This window comes from Colias eurytheme, chromosome 29 (assembly GCF_061535395.1).
Source record: "Colias eurytheme isolate Ceu_HAF_F1 chromosome 29, ilColEury1 Martin Lab GWU primary, whole genome shotgun sequence".
Lineage (NCBI taxonomy): Eukaryota > Metazoa > Arthropoda > Insecta > Lepidoptera > Pieridae > Colias > Colias eurytheme.
Window position 1 is genome coordinate 3,969,645 of NC_143008.1, and position 24,407 is coordinate 3,994,051.

At 33.6% G+C, this 24,407-nt stretch overlaps 1 protein-coding gene, 1 long non-coding RNA gene and 1 pseudogene across 2 annotated transcripts; 1 reads left to right on the forward strand and 2 right to left on the reverse strand.

Moving 5' to 3' along the window:
• Positions 1 to 24,407, reverse strand: part of LOC149896180 (uncharacterized) — a 257,603-nt pseudogene that overhangs the window by 19,608 nt on the left and 213,588 nt on the right.
• On the reverse strand, positions 1,748 to 3,835 carry LOC149896182 (uncharacterized). Its single transcript, XR_016458378.1, has 2 exons — positions 2,610 to 3,835; positions 1,748 to 2,530 (listed from the first exon to the last, which is right to left on the reverse strand). It is a non-coding gene; the product is annotated as an uncharacterized LOC149896182 (long non-coding RNA).
• On the forward strand, positions 13,878 to 16,840 carry LOC149896183 (myb/SANT-like DNA-binding domain-containing protein 3). Its single transcript, XM_090118367.1, has 4 exons — positions 13,878 to 15,646; positions 15,725 to 15,991; positions 16,072 to 16,405; positions 16,710 to 16,840. The coding sequence occupies exons 1-4, from the start codon at positions 15,638 to 15,640 to the stop codon at positions 16,838 to 16,840; spliced, it is 741 nt and encodes a 246-aa protein (XP_089974493.1). The 5' UTR covers positions 13,878 to 15,637.

Here is a 24,407-nt window from a genome sequence, read left to right on the forward strand (position 1 = left end):
AGAGCCCGCTTCAGCCAGGCGCACAATATTTTATAAAAACAGAAAGTTTGTCTGTGCACGTCACCAACACAGGTAAGAACGATGAGCGACTATGTAGTTTGGGTAGTGGTAACTTTGACAGGTAACAGGTAATAAAGGTGTAAAAAAAAAGCACCTAAAATACATTAAAGCATAAAGCTCGGTTTTTTTATACAATTTTCTTTAGAATAATATTTAACATGATGTCATCCATTGCCGGTCACTTAGTATGGTTTTAACCCCCTGCCGGACACCCCCAAACTAAAAAAAAATTGTACTTACACTTACAATCCATACTAATATTATAATTAATGCGAAAGTAACTCTGTCTGTCTGTCTGTTACTCAATCACGCCTAAACTACTGAACCAATTTGCATGAAATTTGGTATGGAGATATTTTGATACCCGAGAAAGGACATAGGCTACCTTTTATTGCGAAATATGTACCACGGGCGAAGCCGGGGCGGACCACTAGTATAGTATAAAATTTAATTTTAGATATGTTACTTGGGGGACTATCAAAAGAATTTACCCCAGTAGCCGGACTAAAACTACCTGGAGGTGCACCATGCATCATCAAGTTTTTAAGGTTTTTCCGAGGAAATATTATACCCGGGGGCAGGGCGTGGCCTGTAGCACTAACCATACAGCATGTAGTGACAAAAGTGCCCTTTTCTCCACTTGTGACTTTACCTACTTGAACTCCTGCTGGAGCCACAACTTTCTGAGGTTTCTGGAATCTGGACGGTGGTTGTGCCGGTTTTGTCAAGGTTTAATATGCGAGTTCCATCTGCGAATCTTGGCTCTCGTTTCAGCAACTCTTCCAAATTATTAAAAAATATTGCCACAGTTTTACGGTTAAATGAGCTAGCTCGTGCGAGACTTACAGCTTTTATTTTGACAATTGATCTCTTTTCCATGAGCTTGGCATTTTGATGCCATTACGCATTGCCATTTCATAAGCCACCTTCCTACATTCTTTGACGGTTAAACCGTAGAACATTAGTGCACAGTCCTTGTAGTATTTTAATAATATTTGCTCATGTTCTTCAGTAAACACTTTATTAATATCATACCTTGATACAAGTGATATATTATCACCGTGTTCACTTTTATTTTTCACGTAACGGCGCAATGTAGCGTACGGAATTTTACAGGTTTTTGCCGTCGTCCTAATGGAATCACCATTTTGTACCATTTGTAAAGCTGACATCATGTCCTCTTTTGTGTGTTTTCCTATTTTCCGTTCCTTATTTTTTGGTCTTGGCATCCTAGAATAAACAAATATATGATTGATTTTCAACTTGGCACTATTAAGCACAGGTATGCATTTCCTGAGAACATTTACTATGGTAATGTTTATTTTTTTTACACCATATGAAAGTAGAGATTTCAATGAATAAAAGGCTCCCCAAGTTTTTTAAAAAAGCTGATATTTTGACGGGTGACTTTTCGATTGAAAATTAGGTTGTTTTTTTGGTATTAATTCAAAATAAGGCGAAAAAATAAATATTTTCAATCAAATAAATTACAGTGTATTTGGGACATAATAAAGCAAGCTTCCACCAAATTTCGTAGAAAAAAAAAATTTTTGAAGTAGATAAAAATAAAAAACCAAAAACTTGTTTTTTGAATTTTTCACCTAAATTTTGAGGTAATGTGAAAAAATTGTCAATACAAAAGTTGTACATCTTTTTATTACCTACAACTTTGCCATTGAACTTTTTTCCGTAGGACTTGTAGTTTTGTCGGAAATCGAGAGAAACCATTTTTTTCTCTTAAAAGCTCCCCCCTTCCACTTCCCGAACTCGGATTGACCGTAATTTATTTTTCCTTTTATTTTCATCATATTCCCCTCCTTTTCTAATGGGTTTCATCCGACTGCGATTTTTTTGCACTTTTTATTATTTTTAAAGGGATCTACCCCAGTCTAAGTTACATATTTTGTAAAATTAAATTGTAATACTGAAATGATTTAAAAGAGCAACTATGGAGTTTCTTGCCGGTTCTTCTCCATAGATACTGCTTTCCGAATCGGTGGTAAATGTAAAAAATATGTATTAAAGTTTCAAAAGTGCTTCTCGAAGAAGTCTAATTGAATAAATAAATGTTTGAGTTTACTTTACAAAAAATAATAATGTAAAATACATGTAAAAAAAATTATCTAATAAAATTTTCATGTCTAAAAATCGATAAAAAAATATCTAAACAATTAATCCATAAATTTTTAGAGTTTTGTTAACATTTGAGAGAAATTCAAGTTTTGACTGTGTGAGCTAATAGTTTATGGTAAGGAATCCAAAAAAAAAAATTTAATATGTTCATAGCCATCTTTTATTAAGTAAAAAATATTCTTAATATTATTACAGAGTTAAAAAAAATATTATTGAATACAAAAAATTATTTATTAATGCTCAGAATTTTCATCGTTGTCGTCGATATCTTCATCATCCTCGTCACTACAACTCCAGTCCGCTTGATTGATGTCCACATCGCCTTCTTCGTCAGTTTCTGTAAAAATTTAACCGAGTTAATACAATTATGAATAATAACAAAATCATGTACATAATTTGATATAGTAATTATATACCTGATATAAAGGCGGATTTATACGTGACGGGTAAATACTTCGGACGGGACGTGAGCGGGACGGGCACGTGATTGCCTCGTTCACAACGGGAACGTGGTGCAAACGCATACGCACCGTGACGTGATTCGGATCTAACGTGCTAGTGTTGTGAACAACGAAAGATGGATTTTTCAATTGAAGAATTGGCTTTAATTGCTATTGCTCTAGATGACGAAGAAGCTACGACCGTCAAGAAAAAAAGGAGATTTTCTGTACATCCTACATGGCGTAATAGAGAACAAGAAGGAGAATACCACACTCTCTACAAAGTACTTATGGATGATGAGACTCAATTTTATCAGTATTTTCGCATGACATAACACTAACAGTTTTCACTGAATGATAATTCCACAGCAACTTTACGCCATAAATAATTTTTATATTTTGTGTCTAAATATTGTGGGTTCGCTAAATTATACAAAGCTGGATATGAGCGTACACATTCGATCAGTTTTTCATCGTCCATTTTCGATAGGAGTTGGAAGGCGTCACTATTATCTCTCCGGCACGAACGGCGACTGTGTATACGTAGCGAAATCACGGGCGGGACGGGGCACGCACGGGGCGGGACGGGACGGGGACGTGCTAAACATCGTCGGTGACGATATTTTTTCCGTCCACGTTCCCGGCCCGTCGATGTTCCCGTGACATATACGTTTTTGGATACATTTTGTATGCATCGATGTTTCCAAAACTTCCCGTCACGTCCCGTCCGGAAAAAATCCCGTCACGTATGCAGCGGCCTTTAATTTGTAACGAATCACTGACATAATTTGGTAGCTGATCCCCTTCAAACCATTTAAAATGGTATTGATCATTTTCTTGTATATTTTAGGTGAGCATTATTCCAAATGCAACATATGTAATTTGCTCGTAGAAATTGCTGGAACAGTTCGCTTTTACACGGTGGTAGGCTGCTAGCGTCGAAATTTCGCAATTTTTTTCGGTCAAAAGCTTCGTTAATATCAGAGACCGTATGAAAAAATCGATGAACATTTGAAGGCGCGCAGCATCAACATCAATTATACCACCGACATTGTATACGTTGCATATAAATTTCTGAACAATATTAAAAACGTTTTGTTGTTCATCATTATCTTCAATTAATTCATTGTTACCGAATTTCATGAAATGTTTCTTGATGGTTTTTTTTAAATATTTTATAAGGTTTTAATTTTCCTATTCTGAAAAATTGCATTTTTCAGAAAAGGAAAATTCTTAAGGTGATTGCAACGATCTGTTCCCAGCCAATATCCCGCTAGATGGCGCTGAATTCTACATTTCTAGTTTATTTGAGTTTTTGCGTAATTGGAATAGTCATCAAACCTAGGAATAGTCATGGCGGTTACTGAATATTATATTTTATTGAAATATGTTATATCATTGCCTTAAAATCCACCCAATTCGGTAAAATTATGCGTTTTAACATCTGTCATTGCATACAGGGTCGTTTACACACACAGACGTATACAAAAATGATAAAGATTTAACTCTAGATGGCGTGAATGTAAAGCGCGTCACACACGGTGAAGATACTACCTATAATATTTTATCTAATCTAGTAATATTTTATATTACAGTATCTTAAGGTATCCGGTATCAGCGTTCTGACCATCATTTTTCTTTTTTCGCTGTAGAACCGCCATCCTGTTACAAATGACCCACAAAGGAGAATGACCACGGGTGGTATCGGTAAAATTTTAGTTGTGCCACGTATTCGTTATATTGTTAATTCCTATTTGTATTTATAATGATCATATGTATCAATATTAAGTCTTAATTAAACCGGATAAATTGAAATAATAGTAAAAGTAAAAGTTTTTCTTTTGAAACATGTATGAACTTTCGCATTAGTAGGAAGTAGGATTGTTATAAAAATAAAAGTTATATTTGTTGGCGTAAACTATTTTATTGTAATTTTGGGAAATAAATAATGTCAAAATTGATTACCTACAATAAAACGCAGTTTTATTTTATTACCTACATTACACTATTGTTTTTTTTTTTATCAAAACATGTATTTGAAGTAGCAAATATGATATTATGCTGATCCAAGCATTTTCACTCAAAACTAATATCACTAATGATTTGTAAAAGTAAATTATTTCAAAATACATTTCATAACCAACAAGTGAGAATAATTATTCATACAACAACAAATCAAAAACACTATTTACTATGGAAAAAAAACCAGGAAGGTGAAAAACATATTTACGATTTCGATGCACTCGACTTTTAGTAAAATAATAGGTAAAAATATTATTATGGTTTTGATCACAGACATATCTGTGGTTTTGATTTTAGCTACTAGTATCAGAAAGCTGCGTGTTCAATGCACGTCGGGGTCCCACAACTGTGGAGGAAGGAAGGTAGAATACCTCCATCGAATAAGTGAAGTTTCTCGACATACTCGATTTGCCGGCCGGCCTCAATGAAGATTGTCCGAAAGTTGTATATGTGCTCTGTAACGAAAAAATTTCGCTAGCGCGATTCAGAGTGAGGTGTCGTACAATATACCTAATGAAGTTTTTCATCTTTTTATTTTACTGCAAATACAAAATAAAAATTAAACAATGGTAATGTAAATTCTAAACAAACTACTACCAAAATACAATTAGAACAAAAATCATTTGACTTGTTTATTTCACCCAGAGGCCAGAGGCGGCTCGTGACAAAATTGTATAGGTGTTCACTTGAAATAAAACAACGAAAATACAATAGCGTTCGGGATGATTTATTACAAAAAAATGAGCACCACATTTTATAAATGTCTATAACACTAAAAATTACAAAGTACAGGCTATTTCAAAACGAATTCAATGACTAGGTATCAATAATTAGTAAATCACCGAATTTACATTCGCGAGCGTAGGTATCCATAGTGTTTGTCACTGACGGTCACTGACCTCTATAACTTATAGTTATAGAGGTCAGTGGTGTTTGTTGTGTAAACATGTATGTATTTGAGTAGTTAGTAGCATATTATATTCTGAATTTCTGATCCATGCCTATTCACTCAAAACTAATAACACTAATGATTTGTAACAGTAAATTATTTCAATAGGTAGGTATTTGAACATTTCCCAACAAGACGTAAGAATAATTATTCGTAGGTATACAAGATACAATAACAAATCTAATACACTATTTATTATTTTATTATTTACTAGCGGTCCGCCCCGGCTTCGCCCGTGGTACATGTTTACGTTTTCTCTCCATAAGAAGTAATAGCTAGAGAGCTAGCGCAAAGCTACCTGTATGTATTTGACCAGACCTGGATTTTTGTGTGTTGATTCCCCTATACCTACTATACATGAGATGAGGAGTCACTAAGCCCAGAGTGGTGGACGGGGCGCGCGCTTAGGTAAGACAGGTGGAAATTTTTGGCGAACTTTGAAACCATTTGACCACGTCTGCCATTTTGATATTTGAAAATAGATTATTATTACTATCGGAAAATAACAATGGCAGACCATTATCACGCGGATAACATTCTGGCAGACACTTATGAAAGTGCTGAAAAAAATACAATTTTGAAAGTATTTGACCAGATCTGCCATTCATATATTTTATTTATTAGGGTCTTAAAAACTTATTTTCGAAACGGCAGACATTTTCATTGCGTACAGACTTCAGCAGACAACAAAACTTTACAGACTTCAGCAGTCAACAAGACTTAGCTTCTACATGGTCAGATGTATATATGTATTACGTTCCCTGACCTTACATCAATGATTTACTTTATTAATGTTTTTATGGTCATTTACATTTAATTTTGAAAACTATGGAATAAAATTTATAAATTTGATGATACAAAACTAAATATACATTTGTAAAGAATCTCAAATATAAAGTTGTGTTGCAAATAACAAATCATCATTTAAATATTTAGTTTATTTCTTTATTTAAGAAACAATTAACAATTACAAAACAACATAAAAAAACACGCATGCATTTATTGAAATGTTCATTCATCATCACTATCGTATGGCGTTGTGTGACTCGTCTTCATAATCCATTGAATCGGATTCTGTAAAAGTAAAACGTAAATTATATAATAAAAGAAATGAGTCATTATAAACTTACCTAGTAAGGCAATGCCTTTGATGTCGCACGATGCCGCCGCGCCGCCAGTGTAGGTACTTCTGCTGCTACATGAAAATATGCTAGGGTTGCAACAAATGGGAAATAAAACAATTGTGATTATTACTATTATGATGTAATCATTTATTCATATTATGTACATTCAAAACAATTGCTATTATTAAATCTGATGTAATTATTTTTTCATAAATATATAATTATTATTAATTACATAATATATTGCACTGTGAAATATTTACGTATCACTTTATTTTTGATGTTCTTAATTGTCTTTTATAAAATTTAAGTGACGCATTCGCATTGGGATCAACAATCCGATAAGAAAAGAATGGAGACAACATATACATAGCTTTGATTTCAATTCTACAGATACAAAATATACAATCTATCTAAAATGATACAACGGATGTTTCCTGCGTTTTCTCGTCAAAATACCGAAACAACGTAATTATTGTATAGTAGTTGGGCGTGAAAGTAAAAAAACAAATGAAAAGTGTTTTCCATATGATTATTTATTAAATTTACGCGATTAAGAATAATTTCAACGATACAATTTAGTAACCGAGAATTCAGAGGATTAAAGAAAATACCTGCCTGATCATTTTATCAAACTCTAAAAGAATTATGGTTATTTCGCATCACTCGGTTTATTAGTTTGGTAATAATTATTAAAGGTAGTTACAACCCTAGCCATTGAGTCGAACGGTAGGCAACACAATATCGACTTTGTGCGGGTACATATGGTACATTTCTTCTTGCTGTGAAGCGTAATTATTATTATTAAGATTTTTTAGGCTATTTTGAATCAGCTGTTCTAATTTAATTCTAGAAATTTATTAAAACGTGATTTTTTTAAAAGTATATTATGAGTTTATAAATACCTCAACCAATAGTTATTGTGTCCTATCCTCATTTCTTTATATCTTGGTAGTTAACTAAAGTGTTAAATTTACATAACCTCAACAACAACATTTACACTGCCACTGCACTAAAACTAAACTAACTAGCTCTCTAGCTATAAGAACCATCCTCGTACTTCAAGGGATATAATAAAAAAAGAATTATCGAAATCGGTTCAGCCGTTCTCGAGTTATGCGCTTACCAACACATTTTGCGATTCATTTTTATATATAAGACTAGCGGTCCGCCCCGGCTTCGCCCGTGGTACATGTTTACGTTTTCTCTACATAAGAACCATCCTCGTACTTCAAGGAATATAATAAAAAAAGAATTATCGAAATCGGTTCAGCCGTTCTCGAGTTATGCGCTTACCAACACATTTTGCGATTCATTTATATATATATACTAGCGGTCCGCCCCGGCTTCGCCCGTGGTACATAATATTTACGTTTTCTCTACATAAAAACCATCCTCGTACTTCAAGGAATATAATAAAAAAAGAATGATCGAAATCGGTTCAGCCGTTCTCGAGTTATGCGCTTACCAACACATTTTGCGATTCATTTTTATATATAAGAAGATAAGATTATGTGAAAATAACCAGGAAGGTGAAAAACATATTTACGAAAACATAGTAACATAATATGGCTGTCGCTACAATAATTATATTTCAATTTTATCTTTTTATACCTAGTAGAACTGGCCGACGAATAAAAAAAATCGTATTAGAATAAATACAATAAATTACGGAACAAAAAAAGGATTGTAACTGAAATAGGTATGTTTGTTTCTGGGCGCACCGTTTTCGACGACGCGACGCGCGACGTAAGCGTATAGGTATAGGTACCTACTTTGCTAAAACAAACTAATAAAATTGTGTGTCTGTCTGAAAATTCGGAAAAGCATATTTTGCAAGTTTGTAATTACTTTGATAGTTTACCGATTCATAATAATTGTAATTGTAATTGTATAATATATAATTTGCAATGTGGTGAAATTTCATAAAAATCACGGGCCAATTTTTTGTTTTGAATCCCACCGAAAATATAATTGCGTTATTAGAATAATTAATTACTATACCTACCCACGATCAATTATTACAATATAGTCTCAAATGCATACTAGAGAAATATTGCAATTTGATTCAATTAAAATGCATAGCATACAAAAATAAATTCACAAGTCACAACACAAGAAATTCCGCGCGCAAATCATAGCGCGTGTCAATGAAATCAAGAATGTTTTATATCAAGCCGACGCGGACGACGACGCGACGCCGAACAAAAGTACCTACGACGGACGACCACGCTTCGAGTTGCCAAACAACATGAGTAATAAATTGTTTACAAAAAAAACAAGTTTTCCATTTTTCTGTATGAGTAGACAGAACTTCAAAACGCCACCTGCTACGGTTTATATTATGAACGATTGTTATAAAAATAAAAGTTATATTTGTTGGTGTAAACTATTTTATTGATCAATAATTTTGGAATTTAAAATTGTCAACATTGATTACAATAAAACGCAGTTTTATTTTATTACACTATTGTTTTTTTTATCAAAACATGTATTTGAAGTACCATATAATATTATGCTGATCCAAGCATTTTCACTCAAAACTAATATCACTAATGATTTGTAAAAGTAAATTATTTCAATATACATTTCATAACCAACATGTAAGAATAATTATTATTATTCCTACCTACAACAACAAACCTAAAACACTATTTACTATGGGAAAATAACCAGGAAGGTGAAAAACATATTATTATTTACGATTTCGACGCACTCGACTTTTAGTAAAATATAGTAGGTAAACATAATACCTATTATGGTTTTGATTTTTGCTACTAGTATAAGAAAACTGCGTGTTCAAACTACTTGTTTGTCTGTCTGAAAATTCGGAAGTACTTTGGTAGTTTACCGATTTATAATAATATTGTATATATCGTTGTTTAAAAAATATTCAAACACAATAAAATATGATATATGTACTGATTTATCACTGGTTTCAGTGATGAACTGATGAGTCAATTATAGCCACTATACTTTCGTCATACGTGTGTATGATTGATGTGATTTGCAACGTGGTGATATTTCAGAAAAATCACGGGTCAAATTGTCCCACCGAAAATATAACTGCGTTATAAGAATAACTATACCTACGAATACGATAAATTATACATAATACAATATAGTCTCAAATGCATACTAGTGAAATATTTTATTTGAATCAATAAAATAAAAAAAAAAAAAAAATAATAATAATACAAAAATAAATTCACAACACAAGAAAATCCGCGCGCAAATCATAGCGCGTGACAATGAAATCAAGAACTTTCGAGCCGACGCGACGCGGACGACGAAGGAGCCTAACAAAAGTACCTACAATCATAGGCGGCTCGTGACAAAATTGTATGGCCGTGTTCACTTGAAATAAAACAACGAAAATAGGTACCTACAATAGCGTTAGCAGTACAAAAAAAATGAGCACCACATTATAAATGTCTATTTATACACTAAAAATTATAGAGTATTTCAAAACGAATTCAATTATTATTTAGCAATAATTAGAAAATCCCCGAATTTGCATTCGTGATCGTATTCATAGTGTTTGTCTACACTAATATTATAAAGAGGAAAACTTTGTTTGTTTGTTTGATTGTAATGAATAGGCTCATAAACTACTGGACATTTTACCAATGTTTGCAAGTTTGTGATTACTTTGATAGTTTACCGATTTATAATAATTGTATACTTATATCATTGTTTAAAAATATTCAAACACAATATGATATAGGTACTGATTTATCACTGGTTTCAGTGATGAACTGATGAGTCAATGTTAGCCACAATACTAATCACTTTCGTCATACATGTGTACGAACTATGATTGATGTGATTTGCAATGTGGTGAAATTTCATAAAAATCACGGGCCAATTTTTTGTTTTGAATCCCACCGAAAATACATATATATTACTAATTGCGTTATTAGAATAATTAATTACTATACCCACGATCAATTATTACAATTTACAATATAGTCTCAAATGCATACTAGAGAAACATTGCAATTTGAATCAATTAAAATGCATAGCATACAAAAATAAATTCACAACACAAGAAATTCCGCGCGCAAATCATAGCGCGTGTCAATGAAATCAAGAATGTAATTTTATATCAAGCCGACGAGCGACGACGCCGAACTAAAGTACCTACAGTACCATTTACCTTCAGTGTACAATACAGTTTACAGACCTACGACGGACGAACAATAATGAGTAATAAATAAAAAAAAACATAGTTTCTAAGGTCATTAGTTTTATTTTATTTTATTGTTATTTTCTTTGAACGATTGGAAATGAAATTACTCAATTTTTACACAGAACTTTGATTTATTAGAATTATGCTCATTATGCATAAGATAACGAACGCGAATGCACGACATCTAGCGCGTCAATGTCTAAACATCGCCTTTCGTTTAGACATTGACGCGCTAGATCTGTAATAAGTATATAGTCTATGCGCTAGATGTCGTGCTTTATGTCGTGTTTCGCTTGGCAAAAGTCACGCACACTACTGTAGAAGTGTCAAATTTTTCCGGTATTTTACTGTTGTTTTTCTAAGTAAATATTGTAAATTATTGATTAAAAAGGTCGAACGCGCACACATTTCATTATAGAGAAGTGATAAAATGATTAGTTTTAAAGAAATAGTGTCTGTGTTAAGTGTTTAGAGGTAATCAAAAATGTATGGAGGGACGGTCGGAACATCAACCTTAAGACCGTTCTTGTTTATTAGGCATTAGAACGTAGATGAGAGGGACTAAAGTACCCGTCACGAGAAGCTATAAATTATGTAAACAAACATCTTTTACTAAGTAAACATTTTATACTGCGAGATAATAATAAATTGACCATATTCAATCGACATGAAATATAGACGGGTTATATGAAAGTAACAACCTATTTAATTTAGTCGGATCATATTTTAACGACGCAAAGCGCTATCGTTTGTGTTTCTTGGTACCGGAACGCGTCCGTCGCAGGGATTGTGAACTATCGGGACGCCATTTTGAAATAAACGCATCATTTGAGTTGTTTCATTGCTTTGCATATATCGCGGATCTGGTTGTTATTGTTAATTTTGTTATTGTTTCGTTATCACTTTTTTATTGTTGTTACTTTAATTGTTGCGTTAATTTTATTTGTTATTACGTATAATGGAGCCAGTAGCCAGTACATCTAAGGAAATAAATTCGCCACGAAAAAAACGTCAAAAGGTGCGTAATACAATTTATCTAAAATATATAATAAGTAAAAAGAAAGAGTTGTTTGTTCAAACGCGCTAATCTTTGGAAACTTAAGGTTAATATTAGAAGTAGGTTTTAAATTGTGAAGTAATTGGTTAGGTTAATTGGTATACCTGGAGATATAGCTTGAGCTTCGTGTGACAAGTGACTACCGGTGATTTTTACAGGTGACGAGCTTTACGGTTAATGAGAAAAATATGGTGATCAACGTATATAAGTACGTGAAAGAAAATTGGCCATCGAATGAATATCCCTACAAAACCGAAATAAATAAAAAAACAGCATCGATTTTGGGAATTGGCATAGCATCTGTGTATAATATATTAAAAGAATATAAATCAGAAGAGGGAATAAAATCACCTATCAAGTCTAAAGACAGGCCTAAATTTTATCAGAAAGTAGACGATTTTGATAAATCCGTAATTAGGAAAAAAATTCACAGTTTCTTTTTAAATGGCCAATTATCAACAATTCCCAAGATTCTTCAGGCAGTCAATGACGATGAAGATATGCCAAATTTTAGCGAAACAACTCTCAGGCGGCTAATAAAGCATTTAAACTTTAAATATATAAAACGACAGCGAAATAACGCACTTATTGATAGAGATGACATAACAATATGGCGGCGAAAATATTTGAAATCTATTAAAGACTATAGACAACAAAATCGCCAGATATTTTACATGGATGAGACATGGGTGAATGCAGGTTAGTGTGTTTTTTTTTATTGCAGTGAAACGGCAGACTACCATACGGTTCGCCTGATTGTAAGCAAATACCGTCGCCTTTACCGTGAAGTGATGTGTATGATACTGCAAATCTATTTGCAAAATAAATATAACCCACGCGCCGCCGACCTTGAGACATTAGTTCTTAAGGGCTATCACAAGTGTGTATTAATAATAATGTACTTCAACTCTTTTACTGCGCAAGACGCTAATTAACAAATGTTTAATTGTTTTTACAGGACATACCGTAAATAAAACTTGGGTAGACAAACAAGTTAAAAGTAAGAAGCAGGCTTTCCTAGAAGGACTTAGCATTGGTGCACGTAACCCAACGTCAAAAGGTAAACGATTAATAATTACCCATATCGGCAATGAGAACGGTTTTGTAGAGGGCGGTGAAAATATATTTGAATGCAAGAAGACGGGAGATTACCATGAATCAATGGATGCAACACATTTTGAACAATGGTTCGAAAACGTTCTCCCAAAACTTGGAGAAAATGCAGTAGTGGTAATGGACAATGCACCATACCACTCAAGGCGTCTTGAAAGAATTCCTACTACTGCCTGGAAAAAAAATGATATACAAAATTGGCTTGTAAGTAAGAATATTTCTTACGACGACAATGAAATTAAGACTGAATTACTGCTAAAAGTAAAAAATGTTAAAGACAATTTTAAAACTTATGTAGTGGACGAGCTTGCAAAAAAATATAAGGTGGAAGTATTGAGACTCCCGCCATATCATTGTGAGCTTAATCCAATTGAGCTAATTTGGGCCAACGTAAAAGGATATGTTGCTCGCAAAAATACAAATTTTAAATTTGACGAGGTAAAACAATTATTACAAGAGGGACTGCAGCAGATTACTTCGGAAAATTGGAAGCGTTGTGTGGAGCATGTTATCAAGGAAGAAGATAATTTTTATTCCAAAATCGATGAGATGATTGATAAAACTGTAGACAGCTTCGTGATACATGTCACTGATTCTGACACAGAAATGGAAACATCTGAATCTGACGAATAATTATTCTTAAATAATATTTATGTTAATTAATATTTGTTACTTAATAATTTATTAAATCTTAAACAAATTCATTTTTTTTGTTGGTCCAAATGTTGTGAACTCCTGAACACTTGTTTACAAAATTTATAGCTTCTCATGACGGTTACTTTATGTTTGTAAAGTTTTCGTCACTGTTCACGTCACCATGTATGCAGTATAGCTGATAAAATGGTGTACAGCAGCTTGAAAAAGTTCCATCCAAAAAATATGTATGAACATTTGGTATAACTTCACGAGCTGCCTCGGTACAGAATGCTATTATTCTGTTCTTGGGGTCACTGTCATCATCGAATAACAAAAACCCATCTATATATTTTGTCGGAATTATAACATCTTCGCATTTTGTAAAATGTGTTTTTGGTACGTTTAATGCATGATTCCTTACGTTGTAAAGTGATCTTGAAAAGTTTGAGAATTTCGGTAAGGCATTTAATAAATCATAGCCTGCGTCCTTTTCCGGTTTGAAAACTTCTTCAAATAATTGAGGCATAGGTGTGCTGGAGCTCACTGCTGCTTTTTTACAAAGATTTTTTGTCTTGATAATTTCTGTTTTCACAAAATTTGGTTGGCACTTATGAGCCGCTTCATGCAAAATTCTAATGCTACTCGTATCATTCTCCGAAATTTTTATAATTGCACTGCATGAACGATCTGTACAGGTAGGATCGCCTCGCCGGACAATCGCCAAGATTTTAAAAATATTTATACATTTTTATATGCTGTAAAACCTATATAAATGAGTTTTCTAAAATTTACTCATTACCTTATTGTATTTTGTAGGTTGATAACTGTACTGAAGACGAAGAAGAGGGATATAATACTAAAATGATAAAAAGCAGTTCAAGCAGATCGGTAGTTCAAAATCTATGGCAAAAGGTAGGAAAAAGATTTTTAAGAAGAAGTTTCAGCATGATTGGCTTAAGCAACCTGAGTTTAAAGCATGGTTACTAAATGGGAATAAGGATGATAATGCAATTTGAAAGGTGTGCAATGTGGTTATGAAGGCTGGAAAATCAGAGCTCAAAAAGCATGGTGATGGAAAAGCTCATAAAAAAAATATGGAGGCGTGGCTACAGACTAATATTAATCAACCTAGTATTACAACATTTGTTACAGAAAATACAAAGCTGAAAAATGCCGAAGCTGCCATTTGTTCTTATATCGTCGAAAACAATCTTCCTATTTCATCAGTTGAACCTTTAATTGAATTGATTAAATCTTTACCAGAGAAGGCAATCACATCGCAAATCTCTTTAGCGAAACAAAAAGCCACTAATGTCATTAGGAATGGTTTGCGCCCATTTTTTAATAATAAACTTATTGATGAATTGAAACATCATTTGTTTTCCGTTTATATTGACGAAACAACTGATGTTAGCGTCACAAAGCAACTAGCGATACTAGTCAGCTACTGCCATAATTTTGTAACAAAAGTAGATGTGATCGACGTACGGCCGTTTTCAATAACCTATCTCCGATTACAGATAGATCGCTATCCCCGGTTAACAGTAAGATCTTAACTATCCATAGTTTGCGTTTCACAAACAAGGATAAGTGCTATCTATCTGTGTTTATCTAACGATAGCTTCTACCCTCTTGAAACGTTTAGTTCCTTGCTGCGCAAATGTTTAATTCTAAAAACAAATAATAATTACTTACATTTGATAAAAGTTAAAATGTATATTTTTTCATAGATTTGAAGGTGATTATACATTGAATTGTTTTTTTTCTTTGTTTAACAAATTCAGTCATGAAATAAAACGTTTTGACAGTTTTGACATAACGATATCTCTGTGGTGACGCCACGCTTCGCTTTGTCGCGTCAATTGTTTGTTTATGTTTGTTTTGTAATTATCATAGAAAAGTGAATTTATAATGAATCCTGTAAGTACCAATCTACATTTCTGATATATTTCACATTCCAAAATGCGTTCAAACTTTTAAAGATTTATTTTTTTACAGTCAACTATTAATAAAGCGGCACCAATGACCAAAGATGAGACGATGCTTCTCGTACAACTTGTGGCGGCAAGTGCGGTCATAAACAATAAAGCAACGAATGCCACTAATAATAAAATGAAGGATCAGGCTTGGCAAGCCTTAGCAGTCGACTTCAATTCATCAGTGTCAAACTCCCGACGAACCCCAGCGCAGCTTCGTTTAAAATGGGAAAACTTGAAGAAGGCTGCTCGCAAACGCTGCGCGAACATGAGAATCAGCCATAATAAGGTTAGTTACTGATTGTTTTTGGGCAATTATTCACAACGATAAGTTAAAGTTAAAATTTGTATTAAGTACTTTTTTTTCAGACTGGAGGAGGCAAGGACTACTTTCCACCTGATCTTCATCAGGACAAAGTAGCTTCACTGTTAGGTAGTACATGCCAAGGTTTTTCTGTGGAGTTTGGTGGAGATGCTTCCATTCAAACAGACTCTAACTTGGTGATGGGTGAAGTTGAGAATGTGGAGGTTATCAACCTTATTGTTAACAGTGATGGACAAGGTGCCGGTGGTGATGGTATTTGTGTTGGAGGTCTTGATGAGAGGGAGGTGTTGAAAGAAACACAAATTCTTGAGACACCTCCTCCTCCCCTTAAACAGAAAAACTTTTTCTGTAATAGAGCTAGCGGCAGCGGCACACTAGGTTGGTGAAGGTTATTTATTGTTTTTTTTTTTTGCAATTTGGTGGTAATTTTCCATTAAGTATTGGAATCATAAGTATTATTTGTTCCCTGTTTGAGACATGCTAAGTAGAAAATAACACTTCATTGACTACCAAAGAAATCAGTAATGAGTTTTAGTTATTAACAGACAAGTTTTATTTTGGTTTCTTGGAAACCTTCAATGCAAAAGTAGGGAAAAAATCCAATTCATTAATGGGCTTATCTGCAGAGTGAAAAGGGGATCATATATATGGCATTTTTAATAACTTTTGATCATTGTTACAGCCAAGCGGAAACAGAAGATGGAAGAGGAAAAATATAAGACCCGCATATATAGGGAAAATGCATTAGCAGAGTACCTAATAGTTAAAAAAAGAAAAATAGAATTAGAAAATGCTAGATTAAAAAAAAATTAAATTAATTAATTGGTTAGTTAATTAATTTTGTAATTATATTTTAATTGAGTTATTACCTAGTTTGTTAAGTGTGTGATATTGTGATGTGAAATTTGTGATAGAAAATAAAAATGTACACAAAATATGTATTTATCTTATTTATTTTACACATGAAAGTAATTATTTATTAGCAATTGCCGTTCTGATATACATATTTAAAGAAGGAGAATTGTCATTAACATTAATAACATTGTATGTAGGTATACTATACCTACAAAATTATTTTTAAAATGAAAAATCTAATTAAATTAAAAAACACAAAATATGCAGAAATAAATTGAAATTATTATTATACAGCTTGTGTGCGTGTGCCATTTCGAACGTTTTGTATGAAGTTTCCTAACTGTATGTTATGTATATTGTGCTATGAAGATAAAATTGATAGACGTCAAATGTTGCCTATTAAATTGGACTGCAAATGTTATAAAAGCACTGCAAGACATTTTCGACACATTTCGAACACATGATAGATTGAAGTGATCGAGGTTCTTGCTTTACGGCTCATGCATTCCGAAGATTCTGTCTTGAGCGAGACACGTGTTGAACGCAGTGGCAGGTCCTAGGGTCAACGGTCAAGTAGAGCGCTATAATAGGACCATACTTGACTGTTTGATAGCCAAAAATTTACGCGACAATGAGAAGGGTTGGGACAATAAGATTGGGAAAATACAATGGGGCTTGAACTACACCATACAAAAAACCACTGAAAAGACACCAGCTGAAATCATGTTCGGTACGGCAATGTATAGTGAAGTCCAGCCTTGAACGCGGTCGTGAATTATAATCGCGAGGTCACTAACTTATTTGCTCTCCGCAGTGCAGTCAAGGAAAAGGTCGATGAAGCCCATGCTGCGCAAAAGAAGCAGTACGATCGGAATAGGCATGCTGCTCTTACATATCACAAGGGTGATATAGTTAAAATAACAAAGGTTGCGTTTCAAGGTAAAGGTCAAAGCACAAAGCTAATGCCCTCTACGAGGGACCTTCAAACTAAATCCATGCATAGGAAAAAAGTGTGGCAATGACTGTGGGTCTGTAACAAGTGATAAGCGAATAAGTATACACACGTATTTTTGGAACCTCTCGGTGACACGCCGAAAGGATTGGCTTGTATCCATGACGCGAAAAACAGCAGTAAAACGAAAGAGAGCTAAAGAATCTGATAACTAGACATCGGATTATATGCACTAACAAAAAGCCAAAATATGCATGCAAATATGCACTAAAAAAGGCCGAAATATGCACTAAAAACGACTGATATGCCTAAAATATGCACAATACAAAATCAAAAAACCTTTATTATTTTATATATTTAAATCAAAGATTGTACAAATACAGTGAAATTTTCATGAAATTTAGTATAGTTTTTGTGCCAATATACAATTAGGCATTTTTACCTAATTTTCGAGCGCAAATTTGTGACGTTTGTTACCCGCGAGCCCAGTGTTGCCACCTTAGACCTTTCCGGGCTAAATCTAGCCCTTTTTTGGAATTCAACCCATGTTTTAAGTTTTAGGGTAATCTAGCCCTATTTTGAATAGCTCAAAATTTACTTAAAATGGAGCCCATTTTTTAATTTTTCGCCATTTTACCATGCCAAAATAGGGTTTGTTTACTCGCTGAGCGTTCTGATTGGCTAATAAAGGTTAGTCGACCAATCAAAACTCCCGTTACTTAACGAAATATGCACTATTGGGGAAAAAGGCTAAAATATGCACTAACGCCGTAATTAGCGAGTTTTATGCATTTGCATATGCAAATATGCAAATGCATATAATCCGATGTCTACTGATAACCGTACATATACTTAACAATATACAATAACTGAGGGTGAAGGAAAACGACCAGTTTGTCTATAATTTTTAGCTGCCACTTTGGATGTTGGCGTCAAATTAATTCAATACATCGTGCAGAATTCTGAATTTGGATTATCTAAAGAAGACAATCGTGGCAGGTGTGAACCGCATAACAAAACTAAAGAATCAACTATATAATCAGTGATGAACTTCATCGTGGGTCGCTATTATCTACCACCCTCGACAGCAATAATACAAAAATTTTGCGCCTAGAAAAAAGCACTAGCCAATTTGAACAACAACTGCAATCTGCTAATGAAGACATTAAATAATAGTTCTATAATCGACACAGCTCATGATTCTGTATCAACAGTTACTAACACAAGCCCGTCAAGTAATACTAAAAAAATGATTTGTTTTTCGGCCCTATTAAAAAATTTCCACCTCGGTGGCTTCGTCAACAAGCAAAATTGTCGCATCTGGGGCTCAGAAAACCCAAGAGTTATTGTTGAAAAGCCTCTCTATCCTCAACGTGTGACTGTTTGGTGCGGTTTATGGTCCGGCGGAGTCATTGGACCTTACTTTTTCGAAAATGAGGCTGGCGCAACAGTTACGGTGAATGGATTGCGCTATCAAGAGATGATTAACGATTTTTTATGGCCGGAATTGGATGGTATTGATCTGGACAACGTTCACTTTCAACAAGACGGCGCTACGTGCCACACAAGCAACGAAACCATTGATCTTTTAAGGGAAAAGTTTCCGGACCGTGTTATCTCTCGAAGAGGTGATCACAATTGGCCACCGAGATCTTGTGATTTAACACCTTGCGACTTCTTTCTTGGGCCACGTGAAGGAGAAGGTCTACGCCAACAGCCCAGTATCGATTCAAGACCTCAAAGATGGAATTCGTGAGGCTATCGAGGACATAGAGCAGCCACTTTGCGATTTAGTTATGGAAAATTTCATGAAAAGGATTTTGTCCTGTAAGCGTGGCCGTGGTGGTCATTTGCCTGATGTTATTTTCCACTATTAACGGCATACCTTCCTCTTTGTAATGAAATAAACATCTGATGATTTATAATAAAAAATGGCATTTTTCTTTGAATATCAAAATAACACCTCTTATTGGAAAACCCTTTATTTGTCGATGATTTCAGTCGAATGACTTACATTTATTTTTTGAAAACTAAATGTGAAGCTCTTAAGTATTTTCAAGAGTATAAGATGGAAGTTGAAAATCAGTTAAACTGCAAAATCAAAATTTTACGCAGCGATAATGGGAAGGAGTTCTGTAATAAAGAATTTGATGAATTTTTAAGTAAAATGGAATAATTCATCAGAAAAGTAATCCATACACACCTGAACAGAATGGTCAAAAATAGTCCAATATGTTCAAAACATTTAAAAAATGAGGAAATATGTATAATGTCATGTAGACGAAGAAGACTTGTTCAAGGAGCCGTTCCTTGTTTTCAGGTATTTATAAAATTTAAAAACTTTGTTTGATATTGAAAATCGGATGAAAGTGAGCAGACTCACAACACTGAGCAGCAATTCAATGTCATCGATAACTTAGAATCATGGATTCAGGTTTCATGGACTGAAGACTGTTAATGTGTTCCGAAAATATTATTTATGTTAGTTATGTTCTTTATTTTCTGATTATATTTTTTTTTGTCATTTACTCTATGTGTATCAGTTAAACTTAATATTTTCATGAATTTTCCTATTTTAAAAATAACAATATAAAAAAACATTTATTACTAAAAATGTTTACGTAAGCATAGGGGGAAAAGGGTAAGTACTTTGCTTACTTTTGATGACAAGGGGGGCGGGGGAGTAAAAAATGGTAAGGAATCTGCTCACGTAATACTTGAACGGCCCCTAAATAAGGTACAACAGGTTATGGGCCCAGGCCAACCTGCCGTATTACAGTCGATTAATAATAAGTTAGAAAAAAATATATTTATAAAAAAAAATATCAAAGCATTTTAAAAATGAGGAAATATGTATAATGTCTTGTGGACGTAGAAGACTAGTTCAGGACTTCCGACCACCGACCACTACAGAATTCTGCAAAAATTCCTAAGTCTAATAAAAGGCAAAAAAACGACATATTAAATTACCTTCAAAAAAGAGAAGTCTCGGCAAAAAGCTTTAGATAAAATAAACGATGACGATGAACTTGTGTCGTTTTCAGACCACTTAAAAAGTGTGTTTAAAATGCTCCCATCAATCTTAAGAATTAAAGCAAAGAGTGAACTTTATGGTGTCCTCACAAAATATGAATTGTTAAGTCTAGAGCCGTCTCCATCCCATAATATTTCGTCTGCTTCGAGTCCATACTCGCCTGGATACTTACTACCAGAACAAGGCGCCTACTCTCCTGTACAAAATACAACTGATCCGCTGACAGCTGTCTCCATGTCACATGCGCTGTAGTGTGTAATGTATAATGTATGTTATGTATGTGTGCGTCATACTATATAGTCCTGTGGTTCTTCAGTTTAAGTGCAGTTGTAATAGCAGTTGTAATAACAGTTCAATACATTATTATACAGCTTACAGTCAAGCAGTGTTTCATTACCACTAACCATTGCAGCGCCAGCAGCCGCCGCAGCCAGCAGCGAACTTAAATTCCGTACAAATTTATTTTTTTACTATAGGCACAGAATACATTGAAGTACCTATATGAAGTACGTGAAGTACCTATATGAATTATATTAAGTATATGTAGTTTAATGTTATATTATGTTATATTGTGTGCACCTGTGTGTAGTGTAAGTCAGTCTTGAATACACCTTATAACCGAACGGTTGTTTCATTTGTACTCCAAGCCTCTAAGCATACCTTTATTTATTTATTTATTTATTTATACATTTATTCAGGAAAACATTTAAAATCTGAAATAACATTAAAGAAAAATTTACGAAAACATTGTTTCCTGAAAAGGTCTTGGCTCAGCACATTGTCATGGTTCTAAGAACCACAACGCTGATATTCTGCCAAGACCCATTAGAGGAAGTTCATCGTACCAAACATAAAATATAAATACTATAGATAATATTAGCAATATAAAAGAAATAAAGTAAGTATATAGTTATTATTAAATTTAAAAAGTAAAAACCAATAGTTACATAAAAGTAATTTGAATAAATAAAAAATAATACATAAAATACAGAACGGATAGTATAGAAGTAAAATGTAATGAGAAAAAGAAATGATTTTTAGTGGCAGCCCTAAGTCTGTGCAGTGCGGAGTGAACAGTGATTATACGACTGTTACGGATATGTTACAGGAAGGTTACAGGATTTTCGTAGGAGGGTGAATATTTAAGAGGGACTAAATTAATGTCTTTCGATATTATTAAAAAACGCCTTCATAAATTTTATGTATAAATACAGTTTTTACTGTCTTATTAAATAACGAAAATGTCCCACAAAAATATTTTAAAGAAGAGTTAATATATAAAAAGTTATCATAGAAAAAGTATGAAAATTGTGATATTTTTGCGTGTCTTTTCACTACTGTCGCTTACAATTCTTTATCTATATATTTAAATTTGCTCGAAAGGATAAAAATTTAATGTTTATCTTCTTATTAAGAATATAAATAACTAATTAACAATTCATTACCAAAAAATAACCCATCAATTTATATTAAGTAACTTAAAACTCTGTTTTTAAAATGTCCATAAAATTCGCGTCATTGTTCAACGAATTGTTTGTTTTGAACGCCATGCCGATGTACCCGACGTGGCAAGTTTAAACCTGTTTTGTGGTGAAATCTGGGCCTCAAGTCTGCTATTACAATAGTGTCAGAATGGTCTATCATTGATTTCAAAATTGTTGATTTTGACAAGTTTGGTAATCTACTATTATAATGGTGTCATTATGACTTTCCAATGGTCAACCACTGACATTCCATTGAAAGAAATGGCTTAGAATGGTAATCTCGTACATAATGACAAATGAATGACTGACGTATGGGGTAATCTGCTAAAATTTTGACAGTTCCTTTGATCATTGACCTACCATTGGATCGTCATTGTGCAGTCATTGCTTATAATAGCTCGGTTGTCGAAAAGAGTTTGTTATCTATCGTGTTTGTATTGTACTTTGTGAAATATTGAGTGGAGAAATGTATTCACTACGAGCAAATATTCTCGAGCTAGCCGCAGTGGATGCTAGAGAAAGAAGACGGGCGGAATGCAAAAGACGTCGTCGAGCCCGTCGCTTGACGAGAATTAGTACAAACCCCTTTATTGATATTTCCGAGGCGGAATTTGTAAAAACGTTTCGCCTTGGAAAGGACTCAGTAAGGGGGTTAATTGAAGAACTCATTCCCCTTATGGCCAGACCGCGTCGAAACGATAGCATATCGGCAGAAATGAAGGTTAGTAATCTGAATTTGATTTTCATTGATTTATTGTTCTGTAGCTATAAACACGAAATAGTTGATTTGTTATATTTTTTATTGCAGATTCTAATAGCACTTGCATTTTATGCATCAGGGTCCTATCAAACTTTGATTGGACAGAGTGCCCTCCATAATGTTGCACAAATTACTGTGTCAAGATCAATTAATGAAGTGACAAAGGCACTCAATAAAATATACCACAAATATATTAAATGGCCTACACAATGTGATGAAAGGAATATTATAAAGGCCAAGTGAGAAATTAAATATACCCTGATGTTTTGTTTGTATTGCCTGTTGTACCTTATCAGAATTACTTAGTTAAAAAGTTTTCAGGTTCTATCAGAAATTTAAATTTCCTGGCGTCCTGGGTTGTATTGACGGCACACATGTAGCAATATTAAGACCACACATACATGAGGAGCGATATTATAACAGAAAGGGCTTCCATTCTCTTAATGTTATGATTGTAAGTATTGGGTAGAAAGTAGAAATTTCTACCTACTGCCCAAACTTTTACTAATTGAGGAGGTGAAGAACAAAACCTCACTTTTCCACTTTTTCTGATTTTGGAGAAAACAGTAAAATGTAAATAACTAACTGACTACAACATCTGCATTTTGTTTTAGTTGTGTCATCTAAAGTAGTGTTTCAGTCAATCTGATGTACCAAATTACTGATAAAAATGATGAGAATCTTAGCTAAGATTTTGAAATTAAATTTGGAAATGTGAGGTTTTGATTAAACATTTTTGGAAAAGTGTGGTTTTGATAAAGACTTCTGGAAAAGCGAGGTTATGATATTTACCAAAAAAAAGGTGTGGTTTTGAAAAAAAGCTTTCTGTTCTTGAGTACTATAGGAAGGCTTAACTTATTGCATTTGAAAACACTTTTCACTTTCTCTGCAAATTAAGTGCAAGTGGATCAGAATCCACTTACCTGTAACAGGGAAAAATAGGTATTATAGAATATTATTTAGGTTTATAAATAAAATTCCCGTTCAAATTGATGTAAAATGTCACTCACTTGGAAGCTGATATTGTAATTCGTGTACGTCCTCGCCGTGGCCTTGTTTTTGTGCCACAATTATTATTGATGGTTACAACTTCAGCAGTCCCGTCTTCATCCATTTCAATAAAAAATAACAGTAAAAACCGCACTTTATCACTTAGATAAACCACCGACTACAAAAAGTTCTAATCCGAAAAACTTTGACAACTTGAAAAGTAAGTTAACTGAATTTTTTTTGCCACACTTAAGACTAATAAAACTACCATAAACTATTTAGCAAAAAGACCATGCATTAGAAGT

Coding starts and splice junctions, on each gene's coding strand:
- LOC149896183 (XM_090118367.1), top strand. Junction 15,992..16,071: donor TGAGAATCAGCCATAATAAG/GTTAGTTACTGA, acceptor CTTTTTTTTCAG/ACTGGAGGAGGCAAGGACTA. Junction 16,406..16,709: donor TAGCGGCAGCGGCACACTAG/GTTGGTGAAGGT, acceptor TCATTGTTACAG/CCAAGCGGAAACAGAAGATG.